The sequence below is a fragment of the Dicentrarchus labrax genome, unplaced genomic scaffold (assembly GCF_905237075.1).
Source record: "Dicentrarchus labrax unplaced genomic scaffold, dlabrax2021, whole genome shotgun sequence".
Taxonomy (NCBI): domain Eukaryota; kingdom Metazoa; phylum Chordata; class Actinopteri; family Moronidae; genus Dicentrarchus; species Dicentrarchus labrax.
In genome coordinates this window covers 28,547,368-28,566,784 of record NW_026136705.1, presented here as the reverse complement: position 1 = coordinate 28,566,784, position 19,417 = coordinate 28,547,368, and the positions used below count along the sequence as shown (strand labels likewise).

At 39.9% G+C, this 19,417-nt stretch overlaps 1 protein-coding gene across 2 annotated transcripts; it reads left to right on the top strand.

The window, feature by feature from the left end:
- The first annotated feature begins 697 nt into the window (after positions 1 to 697).
- LOC127364314 (14-3-3 protein epsilon) lies at positions 698 to 17,647 on the top strand. 2 transcript variants are annotated; one of them, XM_051401740.1, is made up of 7 exons: positions 698 to 912; positions 6,631 to 6,830; positions 8,926 to 9,032; positions 10,322 to 10,528; positions 12,028 to 12,164; positions 12,673 to 12,727; positions 16,277 to 17,647. In XM_051401740.1, the coding sequence occupies exons 1-6, from the start codon at positions 849 to 851 to the stop codon at positions 12,678 to 12,680; spliced, it is 723 nt and encodes a 240-aa protein (XP_051257700.1). In that variant the 5' UTR covers positions 698 to 848; the 3' UTR covers positions 12,681 to 12,727; positions 16,277 to 17,647. The 2 variants fall into 2 exon arrangements, with proteins under 2 accessions (XP_051257700.1, XP_051257699.1); XM_051401739.1 differs by lacking the exon at positions 12,673 to 12,727 and having other exon boundaries at positions 700 to 912.
- Positions 17,648 to 19,417: the final 1,770 nt, after the last annotated feature.

Genomic DNA, 19,417 nt, shown 5'->3' with positions numbered 1-19,417 from the left:
CAGTTTACTCTACCAGTGTTTGATGCTTTAGACTAATTAGAGCTGCAAATATTAGTCGATTCATCAATTAGTTGTTAACCAATTAATTAATTGACAGATATTTGGATAATGTTATTTTTAAGGGGAAAAAATGTAAAACTATCCTGATTTCAGATTCTCCAAAGTGAATATTTTCGGGTTTCTTTAGTCCTCTATGCTGAATATTTTTGGGGTTGAGGACAAAATACATTTAAGGACATCTGCTTGGGCTAAAATAAAATATATTTATCAATTTTCTGGACCAAACAAGTAATCGATTAATCAAGAAATTGATCAAAAGATTATAATGAATAATGAAAATAATTGTTCCAACTAAATTTAAGAGCAAGAAAGAGGAAATTAATTATTTTAGACATATTTTTGCAAACTGATGTAGCATTAATTTGGTAATTTAACATTATAGTTGTGTGACAATGAGCCAAAAACAAGGCAAAAACATTAAAATAAATTATTATTTGTGCTTTATATGTGGGCCGTATGGAAGAGTTAGTACAACTGAATAAAAATATATAAATATCTGAGATGTTACACTTATTAAAAGTCGCCTTAAACTGAATTTGCCGGTATTTTGAATTGGGTTTGGTGGGGCAAGCTTATTTCGGGACATGAGGGTGTATAGCATGATGAAGAAGACGTGGGTTTCCCGGATGGAGCAGCGACGCCATCTTTACGCCAGTTGCCACCGGTGGGTCTTCGGTCCAGCGGAGCGGCAGTGCTGTTGCTGATCCACCACCAGGAATCGCCGAGCAGCCGTTAATCCCTTCCTTTCCACCGGGACGCCGCGAACAGTCCCAACCACCCCGAGCACCATGGCAGACAGAGAGAACCTAGTATACCAGGCGAAACTCGCCGAACAAGCGGAGAGATATGACGGTAAGTCTCCGAATAAGTAACAGCCATAGCAGAACGCCTGGCCGCTCTCCCCCTCCTCCCTCCTTCCCTCCCCCCTCCTCTCTCCCTGTCTCCCTGCGCAGGGGGCTTTTGGAGACGCAGGTATAAAAAAAAAAAAAAAAAAAAAAGCAGTTCACATGGATTTGTTAGGCGAGAGAGACAAAATGGCGGCGCTTTCTCCGGCGGACAAACGGTTTTCGAACGTTCGGCTAAATTAACGGATTTCGGCTCAAATGGAACGCGCGTGCTTCGCCGCGTGCCCCCCCCCCCCCGTTTGCGTTAAATGAGCCGCTGCGCTAAGCTAAGCTAAGCTAGCCCCCACCGCTAACACTGTGCTAACTTAGCTGGCTAGCCTTTCTTTAGCCCCGTCACGCCAAACTCCAGCCACAAAAAAAAAAAAAAAGGGGGAGAAAAGATTTTAAATAAATAAATAAATAACAGCAAACGTCCACACCCCACTCAGACAAAAGACTCCACAGTGTGTGTTAGTGTAATCGGGATGTGTTTGGTGTAACAAGAGGCTTCAGTTGAGAAATATATCCCCAAATAAATGAGCTACATTTAATGCTAACGTACCGCCCATGGATTATTAGTTATTATTATTATTATTATTATTATTAACAATAAAGCCAGTGGTAAACTTGTTTGTGATTCTGGATGTAGTGCTCGGTGACACTACTTTTTTTATTCATTTATTTATTTTTTAAACAATTACTTTAAAGCTGCAGTTTATAAAAAAATAACTTTTTGTCCTATTTGCTAGAACTTTAACTTTATCCTGATAGACGCTCACGAGACGGATAATCTGTGAAAAAATCAGGTTCCTCGGGTTTGTGCGAATCCACCGGGCCCCGAATGAAAACAACCAATCGGAGCCGAGAAAGATCAAGTTGATTGTTGAGTCGAACTCCAAGGTTGTCAAATATTGAGGCTGAGAATCAATAATCAACCTAAATAAGCAACCTAAAAGCGTCTTAACATCTTTCTCGGCTCCGATTTTTCATTCGGGGACCTGGTGGATTCTTACAAATGCGATTAGGGGCACTAGAACAAGCCAGAGGAACCTGATTTTTTCACAGATTATTCGTCTCATGTTCTACTGTCAGGATATAATGAAAGTTTCAGTAAATATATAAAAAAAAAAATCTCAAAAAAATGACCACCTGCAGCTTTAATGTCTTTTTAATTAGTTTTTTTACCAGGTGAAGTTGATGTTAAATATGCAGAGGCTTGTGCATTTGTTATAATAACTAGGCTGACATTGTATCTGCTGCTCTGAGGCCGGTATCGCCCTGTGGCTGTGTGGTGGGCTGGGTCAGTTGATGGATGGATGGGATGTTGCAGCACCGAGTGGGCGGGGCAGTTCGGTGCCGCGGCCCGCGTGATTGGTGGTTAGAACAACACTGTTGGCCCAAAAGTTTGAGTTCAGCTCGAGCCAACTTTTTCTTTTCAGTCGATTTGAGTGGATGTCTTCTCACCAAAGCGACGTTTATTGAGCCGTCGATGAGTAAATGTGCAGTGTAGTTGGGTGAAGTGATACAATTAATGGATATTTCACATTATATTCAGTGTATAACAATAACAGTACAGTGCCAGTGCAGGACGTTTGTATGAAACAAGGGAGTTATTTTATATTTTTAGGAACATTTTATACAATTTTGTCTGTTTTTCTATGTTTCATACAGACTTAATATTATTTTTTTTAATACAAATTCTGTGTTTTCTTATTGTTCTATTAGATCTTTGGTTGTTTTAACTACTTTTCTCATGCAAAGACTTTTTTTTCTCATAGAAACAAATAAATGTTTGGTTTTTTTGCACGTAATCATTTAGTTTTGTGTGATTTTTGTGAATAAAATGATTAAAAACTAGAGATGCCAATTAGATAATCAATAATTTAGCATTTTTGTATTTTAAAAATATAATTTATAACCTGTAGTTTACCTTTAGCACTGCTGAGGGTTGGAAGGGCTGAGATGTAGTGAGCAAAGAGTGTTTTCTAGTGTAGTTAATTTAAAGAAATGCCCTTTTTTCTATCACTGAGTAAACTGATGAGTGTGTGACTTATTTGATGGATATTTAATCTTATATTTAAACCATAACAGTACAGTGAACACTAAGTGCAGGAAGTTTGTGTAGAATAAGGGATTTTTGATTAATTATTTCCTCTGAGCATCAGAGATGAGTTTTCCTGATGTTATTAGAAACTTTTTATACAATTATCTGTCTGTATTATGTATTTCTATATAGTCTTAATAGGCTTATTTTTTTAACAAATTCAGTGTTTTCTTCCCCCCGACTCTTATGATTTGATTAACTCTTTGTTGTTTTAACTACGTACTTTTCTAATAAACTAAACTTTAAAAATACACAACTTAAAACCAAAAAGGCTCATGGGTATTGTAGTTTTTGTCTGTTGTCTGCCAACCTGTACAATTGTTACTAGAAACCTGGGAGGCTCCTTGTTTCTATGTTCAGTAATGCAGAAGACATCGTTTAAAGAAACATTTAAATGAACACAGAATAGAGGAAAAGACTTAAACTCTATTGAAGCTCAGTTTGTGTCACCAAGGTCAAAGGTCAGCAGCCTTTCAAAAGAGAATTTCTTTACCTGTCTGGAGCATATTTGAGCCTTATAATGCTAATTTATTGCCACATATTAAGTATAAGCTTTTAGCATTGGTGGTGAAAGCAAACAAATCTGTAAACGCGCTATTAAAATCTCTATTTTCCTCTGAAACGTTTCCTTTTTTGGGATTTGTAGTCCATAGCTTGATCAGCCCAGAAGACTAGTAGCCACCGCTATCGATGTCCGGCTGTAACGTATGACACACAGTTTTATTCGGTGTGTAATGGGTGTATATTTATACAGTTAGAGGGTGTAAGAGTCACATTAAAATGTTTAAAAATAGCCTTTTTTGATCATTTTTTTTTTCTAAATTAAAGCCACAGGGAGCCACTGGAGATCGGCTCAGCTTGTAATGCTGAGAAAATGTTTAAAAAAGCTCAGAGAGGTCACTCAGTTTATTTGAGTGCAGGCCGGGCTGGAGGGTAAAGTGATCAAAGCAGCATAGTGCTCCTCCTGGCTCCCAACCATCGTGTATCGGGTTTCTCCAGCCTGCTGCTCGGAGCCCTCGCTATTGGGCTTCAGCAGATAACGCCGTGTCTGTGGACGTTAAAAGCTAAATGATTGACACATTACGCTCACCTCCAGGCCAGCACGGGAGAGGTGTGACTGCGAGCGAAATATATGTTCTTATATCATCCGAAATTACTCATGAAAATTCATTTAGGTGTTTATATTCCTGCAGTTCCTCCTTCAAGAGCTTCTTTATTAGATTGAAGAGCCCCCACATTGTGTCTGTTTTGTGTTGAATCCCCAGGGAAACAGCTCGTTGTGCTGATTAGTAGCTCCTTCAAAAGCACGAGTGTCAAATTGCTTTCATTGGCATTTCATCCCTGGATTGTATATTCATGTGTGTGTCCCCCCCCGAATCACCTTGAAGATGTGAAATGTAAAGAGACACCACAGCGGATCCAGCCCCGCCCTCGGGTTCGCTGTCCTGGCTCGGGTCCCGCAGTAGGTGTCCGTAGGTGGTGGTGAATCTCTGCATTAGAGGAGTTTTGTACTCGGGCAGCGTCCCAGGCGCTCCATTAATAAAATACTGAGGACGACAGAAACCTTTCAAGAGTGGGCACTGCGGTCGACACTCTTTGTTTAATGGAAGGAGGATGTGCTTATCTTCAATTAAGAAAATCAATGTGTGTACCTCCCCAAAATGTTAATTATTATAATGCAAATTACAAAAACATATTTTTTTTACTTTATACTCTAGTGTTATTGAGCCGTGCAGATTGTTTTGGGTTAATTTATGTCTCTAAAATATATAGTGAATGGGTTTTTGTTAAACTGAAGCGCTGCAACATTTCTTATTTGTAAAGTTTTGTTTTATTAACTGATAACAATGTGATTTCTATGGCTGTCCCTAAACTAAAGAGTGTCCTTGTTGACTAACAGTCGTAAGATAAAGCCAATAGTCGATTAGTCAGTCAGTTAAGTTATTTAAATATATATATTTTAACAGCCGCCTGTTAAATGCTAACAGAAAAAGCAGTAATGATTCTGAATGTGTCTGAACAACCAACAAGGAGACTGAACATTTAATTTATTTCAACACAGTTTAACATCACACAAGTCTCGTTTAAAACACGGAATAAATAACTTCTACTAATACTGGCAGATTGATCACTATGATGGATAACGTTAATAGTTACGTACAAATTATCTCTACGAACTCTTCCTCCGTTTCATTCCTCTCCTGACGCTGCCTGAACCCGCCGTGTCTTCATCCCCAGAGTCAGAGTCCTGGTTGGAGCCGCTGTAGTTCAGTTTGCCTCCATTGCTCCGGTTCTGTTGCACCGCTGTAGTCCGTATTCCCCACTCGGTTCCCCCGCTCCTCCGCTTGTAGCTCCTGCTCCCAGTCCGGGTACAGTCAGCTAATAGGACCCCTAACTAGTTAGTGGCAGCAGCTAGTTAGCGGTCAGTAAAACCGATACAATGGAGAGTTAAAGCCACCCGTCGAGCGTCTGCTCTTTGCTTGGGCTGGATTCAAAGGTAGTTTAAAGGTACATTAGGTCAGGGGTAAAGAATGGTGTCACCTGTCAGTGGGCTCAGCAAATTTATGACGGCACAGCCTGATCCCTACGAGGGCCTGATGATAGGTCAAAACGTCATTTAACACTAGTACTGGACTGCCATAGGAACGCTCACCCGACGTTTGACACATTTCCACCATGTGTATTGATAAATGTACTGTACTGGGGTTAAAAATAAACGTGTCGGTACGCTCTGGAAGAGGTCTTCACAGGTACGATGTTTTAGTGTTAATGAACCTGACTAGATAGATTCATTTCATATAATGACAGAAGGACAGTCAGACCTGACCAATTATATATATTTATATATAGAGCGAGGAACAGAGAAAGCATTTATTTTGTGCAGTTTCTTTTTACATATTGGCAGACCTGTTTGCTAGTATCAATATATCTGTGATAAGCTAAAAAGGCTAATTATAACAGACATATCTAGGCTCTAAATGCAAGGACTTACCCCCAAATTCTCCCGGGGACGACCACGATGCGTTCTAGGTCCACCATGGTTGCTGGAAATGTTCGATATTCCCCCGGAAGCGAGTCCCAGAAACGACATAGAGAATCCAGTCAATTTTCAAAATAAAATACTACGTGCAGTCTCAAATTTTATGCTAGATCATCATTGTGGCACCAGGCCAGAAATCAGTCAGTCAGAGGCAGGTTAGAGGAGCTTCAAACAGGAGAAACACACAGTTTTGTGTCCTTTTTTAAAGACAAAATACACAAGTAAACAGCGTGGGACAGGCAACACGCTCTGAAGACTCTGCTTCTGAAACATTCTCAGTAGGATTTAAAGATATGCGGATCACGGAGAGAAACTGTGCTGCAGACACAACGTTATAGAGCTGTACCCGGGGAAATTCTGCCTCTGGTAAAACCTAGTAAAGGGCAGTAGATAGTAGGACATAGGACGACACTTCCTAAGCCCCTAAGAAAGGAGAAAGTCCTTTCTTAGGGGGTCTTTCTTGGTCACTTAGTTCTCACCACAGTTTTCAGGCCTTGAGAAACCCACGCCCCTCATGCCGTTTGTTTCCCTGTGTCTTTCAGAAATGGTGGAGTCGATGAAGAAGGTGGCCAGTATGGACGTAGAGCTGACGGTGGAGGAGAGGAACCTGCTCTCAGTAGCATATAAGAACGTGATCGGAGCCAGAAGAGCTTCCTGGAGGATAATCAGCAGCCTCGAACAGAAAGAAGAAAACAAAGGCGGAGAAGACAAATTAAAGATGATCCGAGAATACAGGAAAACGGTCAGACACTGTTGTTAAACCCTGCTGGGTACTTTGATTGTAAGCGGTGTGAGAGTGTATCTTTATAGGTTTCTCAGCTACGAGGTTTTAAACAAGAAAATACAGGTATTTATGCAACATTTCGACAAGTTTCTGTCGTCTAAATGAACCTGTAAGCATTGTTTTTGAGATGTTTATTCCTTCTTTTGTGAAAAGTTGCACCTAAAGAGTTCTGAATTGCAGCATTCTGCCCATTTTAAGTATTATTGGTGAAACAAAATGACACAGGCTGCAGTCCCTCTGTGCTAATGTCTGCAACAGACTCCAGCAAAACATTAACAGTCTTCTGTGAACCTGTGAAGCAATACGCTGACTTGCTTTCACTTAGCTTTGGTGGGAAGTCGGAGCAAAGTTATTCACTGTTAGTCCTGTTGCAGTCACAGATTCTCTTCCATTAGTTCATAGAGCAAATATAACTGGCTTTTAATGCTCACAAAGTCCTGAATTGGACACAGTAATGACAATACAAACCCAGTGGACTGAACTGGTTTTGAAGTGTAGCTGGCGCACACTCAGGTAATCTGATTTCCATATCCAGCAGGCAATATGCCAGAGATGCTTTCCCCTCCTTAGGTGAGCTCTCCTCCACCGGCCTCTCCACTTGGAGAGGAAACGGTGTGATTTCACCGCTCAACGACACTCGTCTGAGCGCAATAACGAGGTAGGCTGCACCCATGAATCCACTTTTTTTGAGTGCAACGCAGCAGCAACCCTCCAGTCAGTTAGTGAGCGGGGGAAAAACAGATTTTATGACTGTGTAGGATAATTTCACCCACACTCCCAATGTGTGAACATTTATTTTTGTCAGTTAACTCACACCTCACGATGGCATCATTGCTGAGACTTTCTGCTCGCATCTGGTTGGTACTTCAAGACTTATCCGATATGGGACTGAAATTAAAATGCCAAAACTGTGGGAATTAGAGACTGTTATATTTTCCTCTATATGGTGCATTTCTTTAGTTGTGGAGGTGTTAAACTGCTTAGTTAAAAGTGTACTCTGAAGAACTCTGTACAGGACTTTTTACTTAATCCTGCTCCCGCCCACTAACGGTGGATTTCCTTCCATTACCACCCTCTCCCGGTGTGTGTGTTTGTCCACTCCCTCACTATTCACTCCCCCGCACAATAGAGAATACCTGTCATCTCCTGTCCCGCAGGTGAAAAAGATGGTATCTTACTGTGTCAGTAACAACTGAGAAACGTCTCCAAATGCCAGACTCGCCTTGCTCTGCTGCCGCTTTAATCTTCCTCTCAACTTCGTTTGTTGACTCTGTCTCCATCCTTCTGGTGGGTGCAAGATAAATCCCGGGTGGGTTTCGGGCCTCTTTTATTAACTAATAGTACTTCCAAAAATCACTCGCTGCTAACTTAAACCGGGTGGATTCGGCATCCAAAGAAAAAGCTGTTTTATGTGCCGCCGTATAGTGATGTTTAAACATGTGAGTTCAAGGGGTCGGTGTCGGCCAGTCAAACAATACCCAGCCGGCTTCCTCTGTGACAAACGCTTCCACTGGGGACTGCCCCGAAAGCTGCCCCGTTCGCCTCTGCTCACATTTTAACAATTGTTGGTGTGTTGGTCGGCAGATTGTTGGAGGATTTGTATTTGTCACTCAGGGTTCCCACGCGTCCTGGAAAACATGGGACGTTAGAGACTAGATTCTTGATCTTGGAAACACCTCAAACAAAGATTAAAATGACCAAATATCCTTGAAGTAATCTGTAAATCGTCATATCACTGCAGTTTAATCATGAACCCTGTATTGCAAGATAGAATAAAACTGGGGTTAAATGTGTCGGTACTCGTGTCTGCTGCAGCCAGTAAATTATGTAACTGTTTCTGAGCAAGTGCTGTCCTGGATTGTCAAGGAAAAACTCCTGGAAAGTATCCGGGATAATGCTTTCTTAAAAAGAGTAAGAACCCTCGAGGTCACAACTCCTAGACGTGAATTTGTTTATAATGTTTGTTTAGTTCTATAGAGTTTATTAGACGCTGATGTAAGGTTTGTTTGTGTGTGGTTGCTCAGACGTCTGACAGCAGTGTTTGTGTCTGCAGGTTGAGAAAGAGCTGAAATCAATCTGCAACGACATTCTGGATGTACTGGACAAGCACCTCATCTTAGCTGCAGTCGCGGGAGAATCTAAGGTTTTCTACTACAAAATGTACGTATCCAACAGTGTGTATCTACTCCAGCGTTAACCTCACCCTGACGTAGGCTGGCATCATCGTGATTTCATAGATTACTCTCCTGGGATGGCAAATAAAATGGGTTTTGTGTTTAATCATAATGCAGATTGCTGCGCACATACTTTATAAAGCTGAGAGCGTTCACCCTGTCTCACCTCTCTCCAGTGCACAAGTGTCCTGGTGGTTAATTATGTATCATGTGTCTATCTGAGCTACTTCCTGTTAGATTTACAGCGCAGCCGATCCCTAGTCAATCCCTAACCGGGTAATTACATATTCTTCTCTGCTGAGCAACCTGGCTGTTGAATATTAAATAAAAAGCACAGTTGCTGGGTGGATTTTAATATTTAAACTTTGAAAGGATCTCACAGGATAAGAAGACACAACTAATAGAACAATGAGAATAAAACACTGAATTTGTAAAAAAAAAAAAAAAAAAGAAGGGTGTTAATTATGTATGATTGTTAAAAATAAAGAGGATGCACAATACAGACAGAGAATTGTGTAAAAAGTTGCTAAAAATATCATGAAAACTCATTTCTGATCAATATTTGCTGGAAATAATCTGCTCAGAATTCATTCAAATCTCTGAAATCCTGCAGTTGTTATGTTCACTGTTTGGATTCGTTGTACAGTGTATCAGTAGTTTTCTTCTGTTGTTGTTACACATTTAATATAACATGAAATATCCTTAAAATATGTCCCTTAGTCAGTTATATTAAAGGGAAAAGGTTGGGAACTGCTGCTTTTATTGAGCTATTTTACCAAAGGTCAAAAAAGTCTTCATTCATTTTCACCACAGTTTTATATTCTGGTGGGAATTCACAATATTCCACATTACTTAGAGAAACCTGGAGCCTCGTCCTCTTTTTAAATGTTCCAGGAAATGATCTGTGGAGTTTAAATCTTGCAGGCCAGCAGCACTCTTTGTTCTTCCTCGCCTTTAAAGTAGGCCTGTCAGGACTCAGATGCATTTAGAGGCTCATTGTCCTCCTGGAAAATTTATCTCTACCACACAGCTTGAAGCCACAAAAGATATCATGCCTGTGCAAGAAACCTCTACTACCTCTACTAACTAAATAAATAAACAGATGATTCGTAAAGGTGGAACAGCGTCACACAAGAGTATTTTAGCCATAATTTACTTTAAAAGTTGCTGTACTCTCTCAGTTAGGCTGGTGTTAATGCATCTGTCAGGTGGTTTGTCTGGACTCTGTTGTTACAAGCAGCTATGTGTCTTGACTGTGCTGTTTTCTCTGCTCAGGAAGGGAGATTACCACAGGTACCTGGCAGAGTTTGCCACAGGCAACGACAGGAAGGAGGCGGCAGAGAACAGTTTGGTTGCGTACAAAGCTGCTAGCGACATCGCCTTGATCGAACTCCCTCCAACGCACCCCATTCGTCTGGGATTGGCCCTTAACTTTTCAGTTTTCTATTATGAAATCCTCAACTCGCCGGACCGCGCTTGCAGGTGGGTCATTTTGTGTCGTCTGTTTAACCGGATTTTAAAAGGATTTTATTATTTGTGATTGTTTTAAACTCTTATTCCATAACCATTGAGCTTTTTAGCCTCCTTGTTTTGGCTTTGTAGCCCACATATTTACTGTCATCAATACCTGTTTTAAGCTCTGATGAAGCTACTGTACTATGGATGGGACAATATGTGATATATAGTGATATATAGTCACTTAAAAAAGCTGTGTAGCTCACTAATGTACAGCCCAATGTTGATTTCCTGGTTTATTCTTGAATCGCAGCATCTTGCCCGTCATTTCAAAATCTTAAATCCGTCTAAAGAATGACAAATAAAAATGTGTTTAACAAAATGTAAGGTAAAGTGATTCCAATGCATTTTTTTTACTGCTTTTTTTTAAAAGGGTTTTAATCATTTTTTTTCTGATTATTGTGATAATATCATGAATCATAACCTCATATCTACACTGTACGCTTCAAACAGCAGAGAGAAAAAGTCAACCAGTGGCAGGGGAACATAGTAAAGCACCAAAAAGACAAATAAATTCCACTGTTGTGGACTGAACTACAGCTAAAAGGAGGAAGAATTTATGTTTTTTCAGCCAAAAATTCATCCTCTAATTCACCTTTTTCCTGTGCATAAGGAAAAGTCCTGTGCAGCCATTTACGTCCAGTTTGGTAAATTACATCCACATGATTTTTAAAGAGTTTTCCCTTTCGATATGGCTCAAATGCCACATGAAAAGAAACTGTGCGCTCCAGCTGTTGGAGCTAAGGAGGCTCCAGGATGTTGGCTAAATGATTCTCAGGAATCTGGCAACTTAAAAAAAAAAAAAACAGTCCTGAAAGGGAACAGATTAATTTCCATCCCGACACATTCAGTCAGCGCCTCTGCAGTGGAGTCAGAAACAGACTGCAAGGTGAGAAAATGTGGTAAAGAAATGTATTTATTTACCAGAGACAGTGCTCATTAATCAACACTGCTGTTTACACTTTAATGTAAATGTACTGGAGTTGGCTAATAAGGAGGTTCTAACTAAACAATACAATATAATAAATACATTACAGAAGTGACAGATGTATAAAAAAACAATCAGTTTATGCAAAGCAGGGTTCCCACTTGTTTAGAGACTAGTTTTCCAATTATGAAAACACCTGGAAATTGATTAAAAAAACGCCAAATATTCTGAAAATAATGGATGTTTTTCTGGAAATCGCCTACGTAAACTTGGGTGTGTTATTAAGTCCGAAGGATAAACTGTATAACCTTTTTAAAACAGAAGCAAAATGGATCGTTTTCGGAGATAAGTCTGTTTTTTTCCCACATCAGTTTGGCCAAAAACCGCAGCTTATAATGACTGTTGGTGAGAAAGTGCTGACTCCTGGAAAATGATGTATTAAAACGAGTGGGAACCCGTCAAAGGCCAGTGCCTGAGATTATTATACAGTTAAATCCACCTGTTTACTGTGTGTGTGTGTGTGTGTTTACCTCTGCAGGTTGGCGAAGGAAGCGTTTGACAATGCCATCGCAGAACTGGACACGCTGAGCGAGGAGAGCTATAAGGACTCAACACTTATCATGCAGTTGCTACGTGACAACTTGACACTATGGACCTCAGACGTGCAGGGAGATGGTGAGAGAGCCGTTTCCTTTTCTTCTCGGTGCTGTTTAGATACGAGCGAATACGCGACTGCGATCTACTGATGTTATCTACGGATCTTATGTTTCTGAAGCTCATTTGTTCCTTTTTAAGACCCCTGAGTGCCTTCGGTCGCAGTCCGGTTTAAGAGAGGTTTAAGGTCGTATTTTTCTGGTTTTAATGCAGAAAATAGGTATTTTTCTTGCCATAATCTGAGTTTATTATGTTTATTAAAGCTTGTAGCACGCGTTGGACTGACTGGCGGCCAGTTGGAACATTTTAACACATCGTCCAGCCCAGGACAGAAAAAGAAGCAAAACGATGAGGAATGAACGTGTTTGAAATATTAAATTAATCTGATACCATCAAAGGAAAAAGCATCTAGGAAACTAACTTTCTCTCTAACTTTCCCCTCAGCACAGAGGTCTCTCTCTCTCTCCCTCTTCTCTCTCTCTCTCGGACTCACTCGCTGCTCTAACCATCTCTCATCTCTCCTCTGTAGAGTCTTAAGGACAGCCCTCTTCCTTCACTCTTCCTCCATTGTAGAAGTGTGTTTTGTAAGTCATTCCTCTCCTGTCTTTTGGCTTTTTCCACCTTCCAAGCTATCACTCCTGTCTCACCGCCCCCACCGCCCGTCCCCGACAATCCCTCACTAACCTTCCTCACACTGCAAGGTCGAGCCTTGTTGAATGTTTTTGGGGGTTGGCGCCCTGTTTGCACACGGCTCTGCAGGACTATGGAGTACTTTCACCGGTTATCCACCTTTTTTATCTGCACGAGAGGAGCTCGAGTGCTGTGTGTGTGTTTTAGTGTCTTCAGGGTGTCCGCAAGCCGGTAAAAGTCTAAATAATGCGAGGTATAAAATACTGTTTAATATAGAGTTACTGCTCCCCCAGCCTGTGTGTGTGACTCAGTGTAATCTCTCATTGAGGTTTTCTTTTATCTGTCTTACTATAAGCAGTTGGTTTCCTTCAAAACAACAGACAGGTGTGTGTATGGACACCATGTTGGTTTATCTAGAGCTAAAATGAGGCATCAGGCCGCTAATTTAGGAAAAATAATGTAAAGTATCTTTTAAGTTTTTAGTCTTTTTGGTACAAAATTCCCTTTTTGTGTTTCCCTGAAGAGTTTCCAGAGAGAAGCTTTGTACTAAAGAGACTCGTTGGAAGATATCCAACAGATTTCTAACAGACACACACACACACACACACACACACACACACACACACAACACACACACAGACACACACACTGCTGAAACCTCATATTCAGTGTACACCTGACTGTTTGAACAAAGATTCATTTGTTAACATCCAGCAGCTCCTGTTAATGAGGACTAAATGAAACCGTTTAAATTATTATGGTATTGTTTGTGTCTCCTTTTTTAAACTGAGGTGATGCGATCCTCTGGAGAGTTGTTGGAACTACAGAAACGCTCTGATCCTGTGCAGTTGTAGTTCTTGGTGATCTTTTTAATGAGATTTTCTAAGAGTCCTGGAACAGAAACCGACAGTTCAGGTTTCACTTCAGCTCTCTCTATAAAATACAAAGCTATCTGTGAGTCGATGATTCACATTTAATTGGGGAATGTGATCAGAAACATGAGTCATGTTTTTCCACTGAGATCTGACTCAAGGATCGGGGTTAACACGGGTCATAGAAAACCTGGAAAATTCGAGTTTTACAGTCATAGAATCACTTGGAATTTGGTTAAAATGTCCAAATATCCTTGAAAATGTTATTTCATCCCTTCACTCAGATCCTCCTCAGATGTATTTTAGTTTGACAACTCCACTGTTGGTCTGATAAAATGTGCTTCAAAGCAGGTTGACAAACACTTTCTACGTCTTCTGTTAATAAGCTAATAGATGCAATTTATGTCAAATAAAATCAATTCTTCTCAATTTGAACTGTTACTTTTGGGCTGTGGCCAAAGTCGGGTTAAAGTTAGAGAAGAATTGGGTTAAATGTGTCAATAGTTGGTCTACAGGTTCATTAAAGTTGCAGTTTATGAGAAAGTGCTGTCCTGTATTGATGGATGGAGTTTGTCACGGCGGAAACTGATAAGATAACTTTTTGTATCTTTTTAAAAACAAGTTCATAACCTGTAGTTTTTACACACCTGAGGGTAAGAAACATCAAGCTCTGACTCTTCAAGTGTTGTATTAAACTTCACAAACATACTTTAGCTTTCATAGAACATGAAACCGATCACTATAGTATAATTGAATTATCACAGATCACAAAAAATCACAGATTTCCCATTACAGTCGATAATTCATGAATCTCTACCGTTGTCTACCTGTAAAATGATTTCATAAACCGAGGGAACCTCCGCTCTCTACCTGTGAGTCGATGGTTCACATTTAATTGGGGAATGTGATCAGAAACATGAGTCATGTTTTTCCACTGTGACGGATAAAGAACTCAACTCTTGGACTCTTTTAATCACAGGACTTGCGGACACCCTCCAACCGTGCACGTTAGCGCCACTGAACGCAGCCCGCTGAGGGCGTTTGGAAGCACAGTTTTGGAATAAAAAACGTGTGAACGCAGCTTATTGAAGTGTGATTATAACGGACAGAAACTGCAGTAACAGCATGCGAGGCCGCTGCTCCGCCCCCCCCCCCAGTGGCTTTCTCACATCCCCGTTAGCTGCGGTGCTAATGAGCACTGTTACGGTTTCTATTTTAATCATGAAGGATTCTCAAAGCCTTTTGTTATTTGTGCCTCTTAATTCTTCATTACACGGATGGCTGTGCCGTCTCTATGGTAACCTTTCTAAGCAACCAGTCGTACAGGTTCACGAGGCATTTTTACCCCCCCCTCCCCTTTTTGGTAAATCTGACCACGGCGCTGTGGATTAACTCTTGCTCACCGGACTGCATGTTGACACAGTCTCTCTGCAGGAGGCTTTTTAAATGTCGGGGGCTTTATTTTGGAGCATGATTGACTGACGGACGCATTTCTGAGCTGATCCTGAAGAACGATGGTTGAACGCTCTTCTTTCAGCGGTCTACAACGCGACAAAGTTTCAGTTTGACTCCAGATAAAGAGCATAAATCATCAGATGACAGCTCAGATCTTTCTCTTATTGCTTGTGCTGGTGGTGGAACAAAATGAATATCCTGTGTTAGACGGAGGAGAATCTGATCTTCCTAATGTTTGAAATTAGAGCTATTAAATTAATCTCCACTGTTTTGATAAGTGATTCATCATTTTAAGTCGTTTGATTTCAGCTTCTCAAATGTGAATATTTTCTGCTTTCTTCAGTCTATAACATTAAACTGAATATCTTTTTATGTGGAGGATAAAACAAAACATTTGAGGGACGTCCGTTCGGGCGTTTGGGAAACAGTTTTCACCATTTTCTGACATTTCATTCACAGATTAATCGAGAAACTGAATGACTGATTAAAAATAACTTTAATATGAAGCCCTAGTTTCGTTTACGGAGTCCCGCTTTTGAAGCCTCAAGTTTGGCTTAACGGTCGTCGACATGACAGTTTGTCGAAGCCAGCGGAGGTCACGTAAAGCAAGTTGAGCTGCTCTCATTGGCTGTGCAGCTTCAACTTGTATTCCAGTTTCTGAAACAGATTTTAGGAGAGAAAATAGTCGAAACAGAATCTGGATCGTTATCTGATCAGCACAGACCCGTAAGCTCTGTCTGTCCGTTATATAAACTGTCAGTGGTTCAGTTTGCCAATTCTTTACTCAACACTAAAACTATAAAACATGTAGCAGTTAATTTTACAATTTTGTGGTGACAGGAAAATATATACTGGACATTACTGGTAGAATAATCCCGATAATTCATAATAATTATAAATTTCCCATTATCGATTATTATCATTTATCCCTGCTGGTTGTTTAGGAAGCGCTTCATTTGATCCACAGCAGAGTTTTTTACTACAATTCGAGCATTTTAAACGTCAATATCTCAGACGATCGGGTTCGTTTAATGTCGGGGAGCCAAAAATCGTGATTGTTATCCCCGTCGACCTCCCGGCGAGGTCGAGGAACCACATTTAGCATTTAAAAAAGTGTTCAGAGATAACAGCAACATCCCATAATTACTCCTCTCGTGTTTTCTGTCGTTATCTCAGGTGAAGAACAGAACAAAGAAGCACTGCAAGATGCGGAGGAAGAGACCCAGTGAGACTGAACAACACAAGACAAGCCCTCCTCCTCTTCCTCCTCCTCTTCTTTCTCTCCTCCCAGCACTCGGGTTTATACCGCAGCCCACACTCTTTCTCTACCTTCTCCTCCATTTCTTTACCCATCTGTCTCACCTTTTCTCCCCCCCTCCCTCGTATGCACGTCATCTCCCAGCGCCCCCACCCGGGCCTCCGTTCCCACTCCCACCCTCACCCCCTCCCTCGGGGGGTTTTACCTTATGTTTTTTTTTTTTTTTTTTTGATGACTCATTTTTGCAAGCCTGTACCCTTTAAAAAGAAAAAGGTTCATGTCCTCTTTTACTGTCTTTATTTTGCTTTATTTTTATTTTATTTTTGCTGTATCATCTGTTGCCAAGTATGCTTGCCTGTATTTGTAACACACACTTACACACACACACACAACACACACACACACACACATATGCAAGAGTTTATTTAAAGATACTTTGCTGGGTTTTTTTTTTTTTTGTTGTTTTCCTGTGTGTATGTGTGTTTATGAACAATATCGTGTCCGTGCTTCTGTCGGGTCGGTTTTGGAAAAACAACAGTGATGGAAGGTTTAAAAAGGGATGCGTTAAAAGCTTTTAGGACAAACTATAAGTGCCCTCTTTTACTTTGTGGTTACCAAACCTGCTCCTTCAACACATCAATAGGTTGGGGGTTTTTTTTTTTTTTTTTTTTAAATAACAAACAGCAGACTGTCCCTCCCTCCCTCCCTCCCTCCACCTCCACCGCCTCCCGTTCTCCGAGCATCACTCTGACCTCTATTCTTGTCCACTCTCGGACCAAGTATTGTGCTGCGAGGCTGTAGCGCTTTTTGCTAATGGCAGATAGTTAGGTAATGGCTTTTTAGCAGACAAAACTGTGTGTGTGTGCGCGTGTGCGTGGGAGGGGAATGCTCAACACTCTTTGATTGTAATGTAATGCAGTTTTGCATTGGCACTATATTAAAAAAGAAACTAAAAATAAAAAAGAAACCAACAGTTTGGGAAATAGAGGCCTGCTGTATCTTTACTCCCCTGACTCTTTCAGGTTTTCCTCTCTCTCTCTCTCTCTCTCTCTCTCTCTCTCTCTCTCTCTCTCTCTCTCTCTCTCTCTCTCTCTCTCTCTCTCTCTCTCTCTCTCTCTCTCTCTCGTCTCTTTCCTCTCGTTTTTCCTCTCTTCCTTCTGTTCAGTATGTGTAACGTGAATCTGATTTGTACTACTGGATGTTCTCACCCGGAGCCACAAGTACCATCTGTATTCTTACTGAAACACAGCATGGAATTAACATTAAACTTTAAATTGAGAAATGTTAAATGTTGTTTGTGTTAATTCCTGTTTGAGATGTTTTTAATGGGTTTCATCACTAGAGGGCAGTGCAGGCTCACAGCAGAGGAAAGATTGAGTAGCTGAGATTGAATGCAGTGATTCTGCATTTATTCTTTTAAACAGGGTTCCCCTGCACATCCTGGAAAACCTGGAAAATTGTAGACTAGTTTTCCAGTCATGGAAACACCTGGAAATTGATTAAAATGACCCAAAAATCCTGGAAATACTCTGTTGTTGTGGTAAATTTCAATTGTATTTTAGCCTGAGCTGTGGCCAAATTAATGTCAGAGGTCATTAGACCTTTTTCACAGCAGCCGTTTTTGACATGAAATAGTCGGGTAAAAACAAAACAAAATTATATTAAGGTTCTGTTCCATTCAGCTCAAACAGTCGGGGAACATTGGAAAGGCTCTGCTACACTAAATGGAATGAAGCCTTCATGTTTGTTTACCTGACTGTTTCATGTCAGAATGGCTGCTGTGAAAAAGGTCTATTCAGATCTATGGCTGACAACAATTTGTGAGCGACTGCCGTTATTTATTGTGTTTTATAAATGATTTGTTAAACCAGCTGGAACCCAAGTTCTCAGATCCTTTAAGTAAAAGTATTAATGCCACAATGTAAAAAATACTCCATTACAAGTAAAAGTACAAAGTATTGTAGGCAATGTGTGCAGTTACCAGTTGTTTTATTTCTTTATTTAATCAGAATCAGTATTTTTATATGAAATAACTGGTGTATGTTTATCAATTCTTTAGGAAAAGATTAAATATAAACATTTGTAGGGTTGAAACTTGGTGAACTCTGAGCTACAAGTGAACACAACCAGGAGGCACAAAGTTGATACTGAATTAACCAATAAAATAAATTGAGTTATTAATCATTGATTATATTTGTTGAGAATCTAACGGAGGTTTGAACTTTTATATTTGTGTAGTCTATCTTAGCAGCTTATGCAGAATTTCTCCAAACTTAATTAATTTAAATGTATCTAAATGAATCTTTACAAAAATGTTACCACTGTAGTTGAATTTAACTGTAAAAACAGCCGATTTAAGATTAAAATAACTTTAAATTATCATAATTACTGCAGTAATTGTAACCAACTTAATATGGGTAACATCAAATATTTGCATTTTGGGGGTTCATTAAGAATTATTTGGACTTTCAATTTAAAAAAAATTAGTCAAACTGGAATTAAATCACCAAATACTTGAAATACTGCACGAATTTAAGGTAATTAAAACAACTGAGTTACTTCAACAGAGGATCATTAAGTTATATTAACTTAATTTATTAAAATATGCTGTTTTACAGTAAAAAAAAATAAAAAATGGGGGTTATTCACAGGATTAAAAATGTAAAAACACCATCACTTATCTTACAGCTGCCAGTTTATTATTATAGTGAAATAAAATTATTTGTCTTTTTAAAGCAGAAAAAAGATTGAATTTTGCTTCATGAAAATCAAGTTTTTCTGTAAAAAAAAAAAAAAAACACATTTCTGATGCTATAAAATGGTCACAGAAAGTAATCAAGTTACTTTTATACTGTGATGCTTAAGATTAGGTTACTTTTACACTCTGACTCTACGGGGCACTTTGAGTATTTGCCCCCCTGTGGTTTGACCTTAATGATGAATTTGAAGGTGGAACATGAGCTTTTGTTATTATTAAAGACCACATGGTGTTTAACACGTGTGGAGGTTAAAGCAGATTACGTGTTTATATATTTAATTCCTTTATTTATATTATTATA

Coding starts and splice junctions, on each gene's coding strand:
- LOC127364314 (XM_051401739.1), top strand. CDS start 849: ATGGCAGACAGAGAGAACCTAGTATACCAGGCGAAACTCGCCGAACAA. Junction 6,831..8,925: donor TCCGAGAATACAGGAAAACG/GTCAGACACTGT, acceptor TTGTGTCTGCAG/GTTGAGAAAGAGCTGAAATC. Junction 12,165..16,276: donor CTCAGACGTGCAGGGAGATG/GTGAGAGAGCCG, acceptor TCGTTATCTCAG/GTGAAGAACAGAACAAAGAA.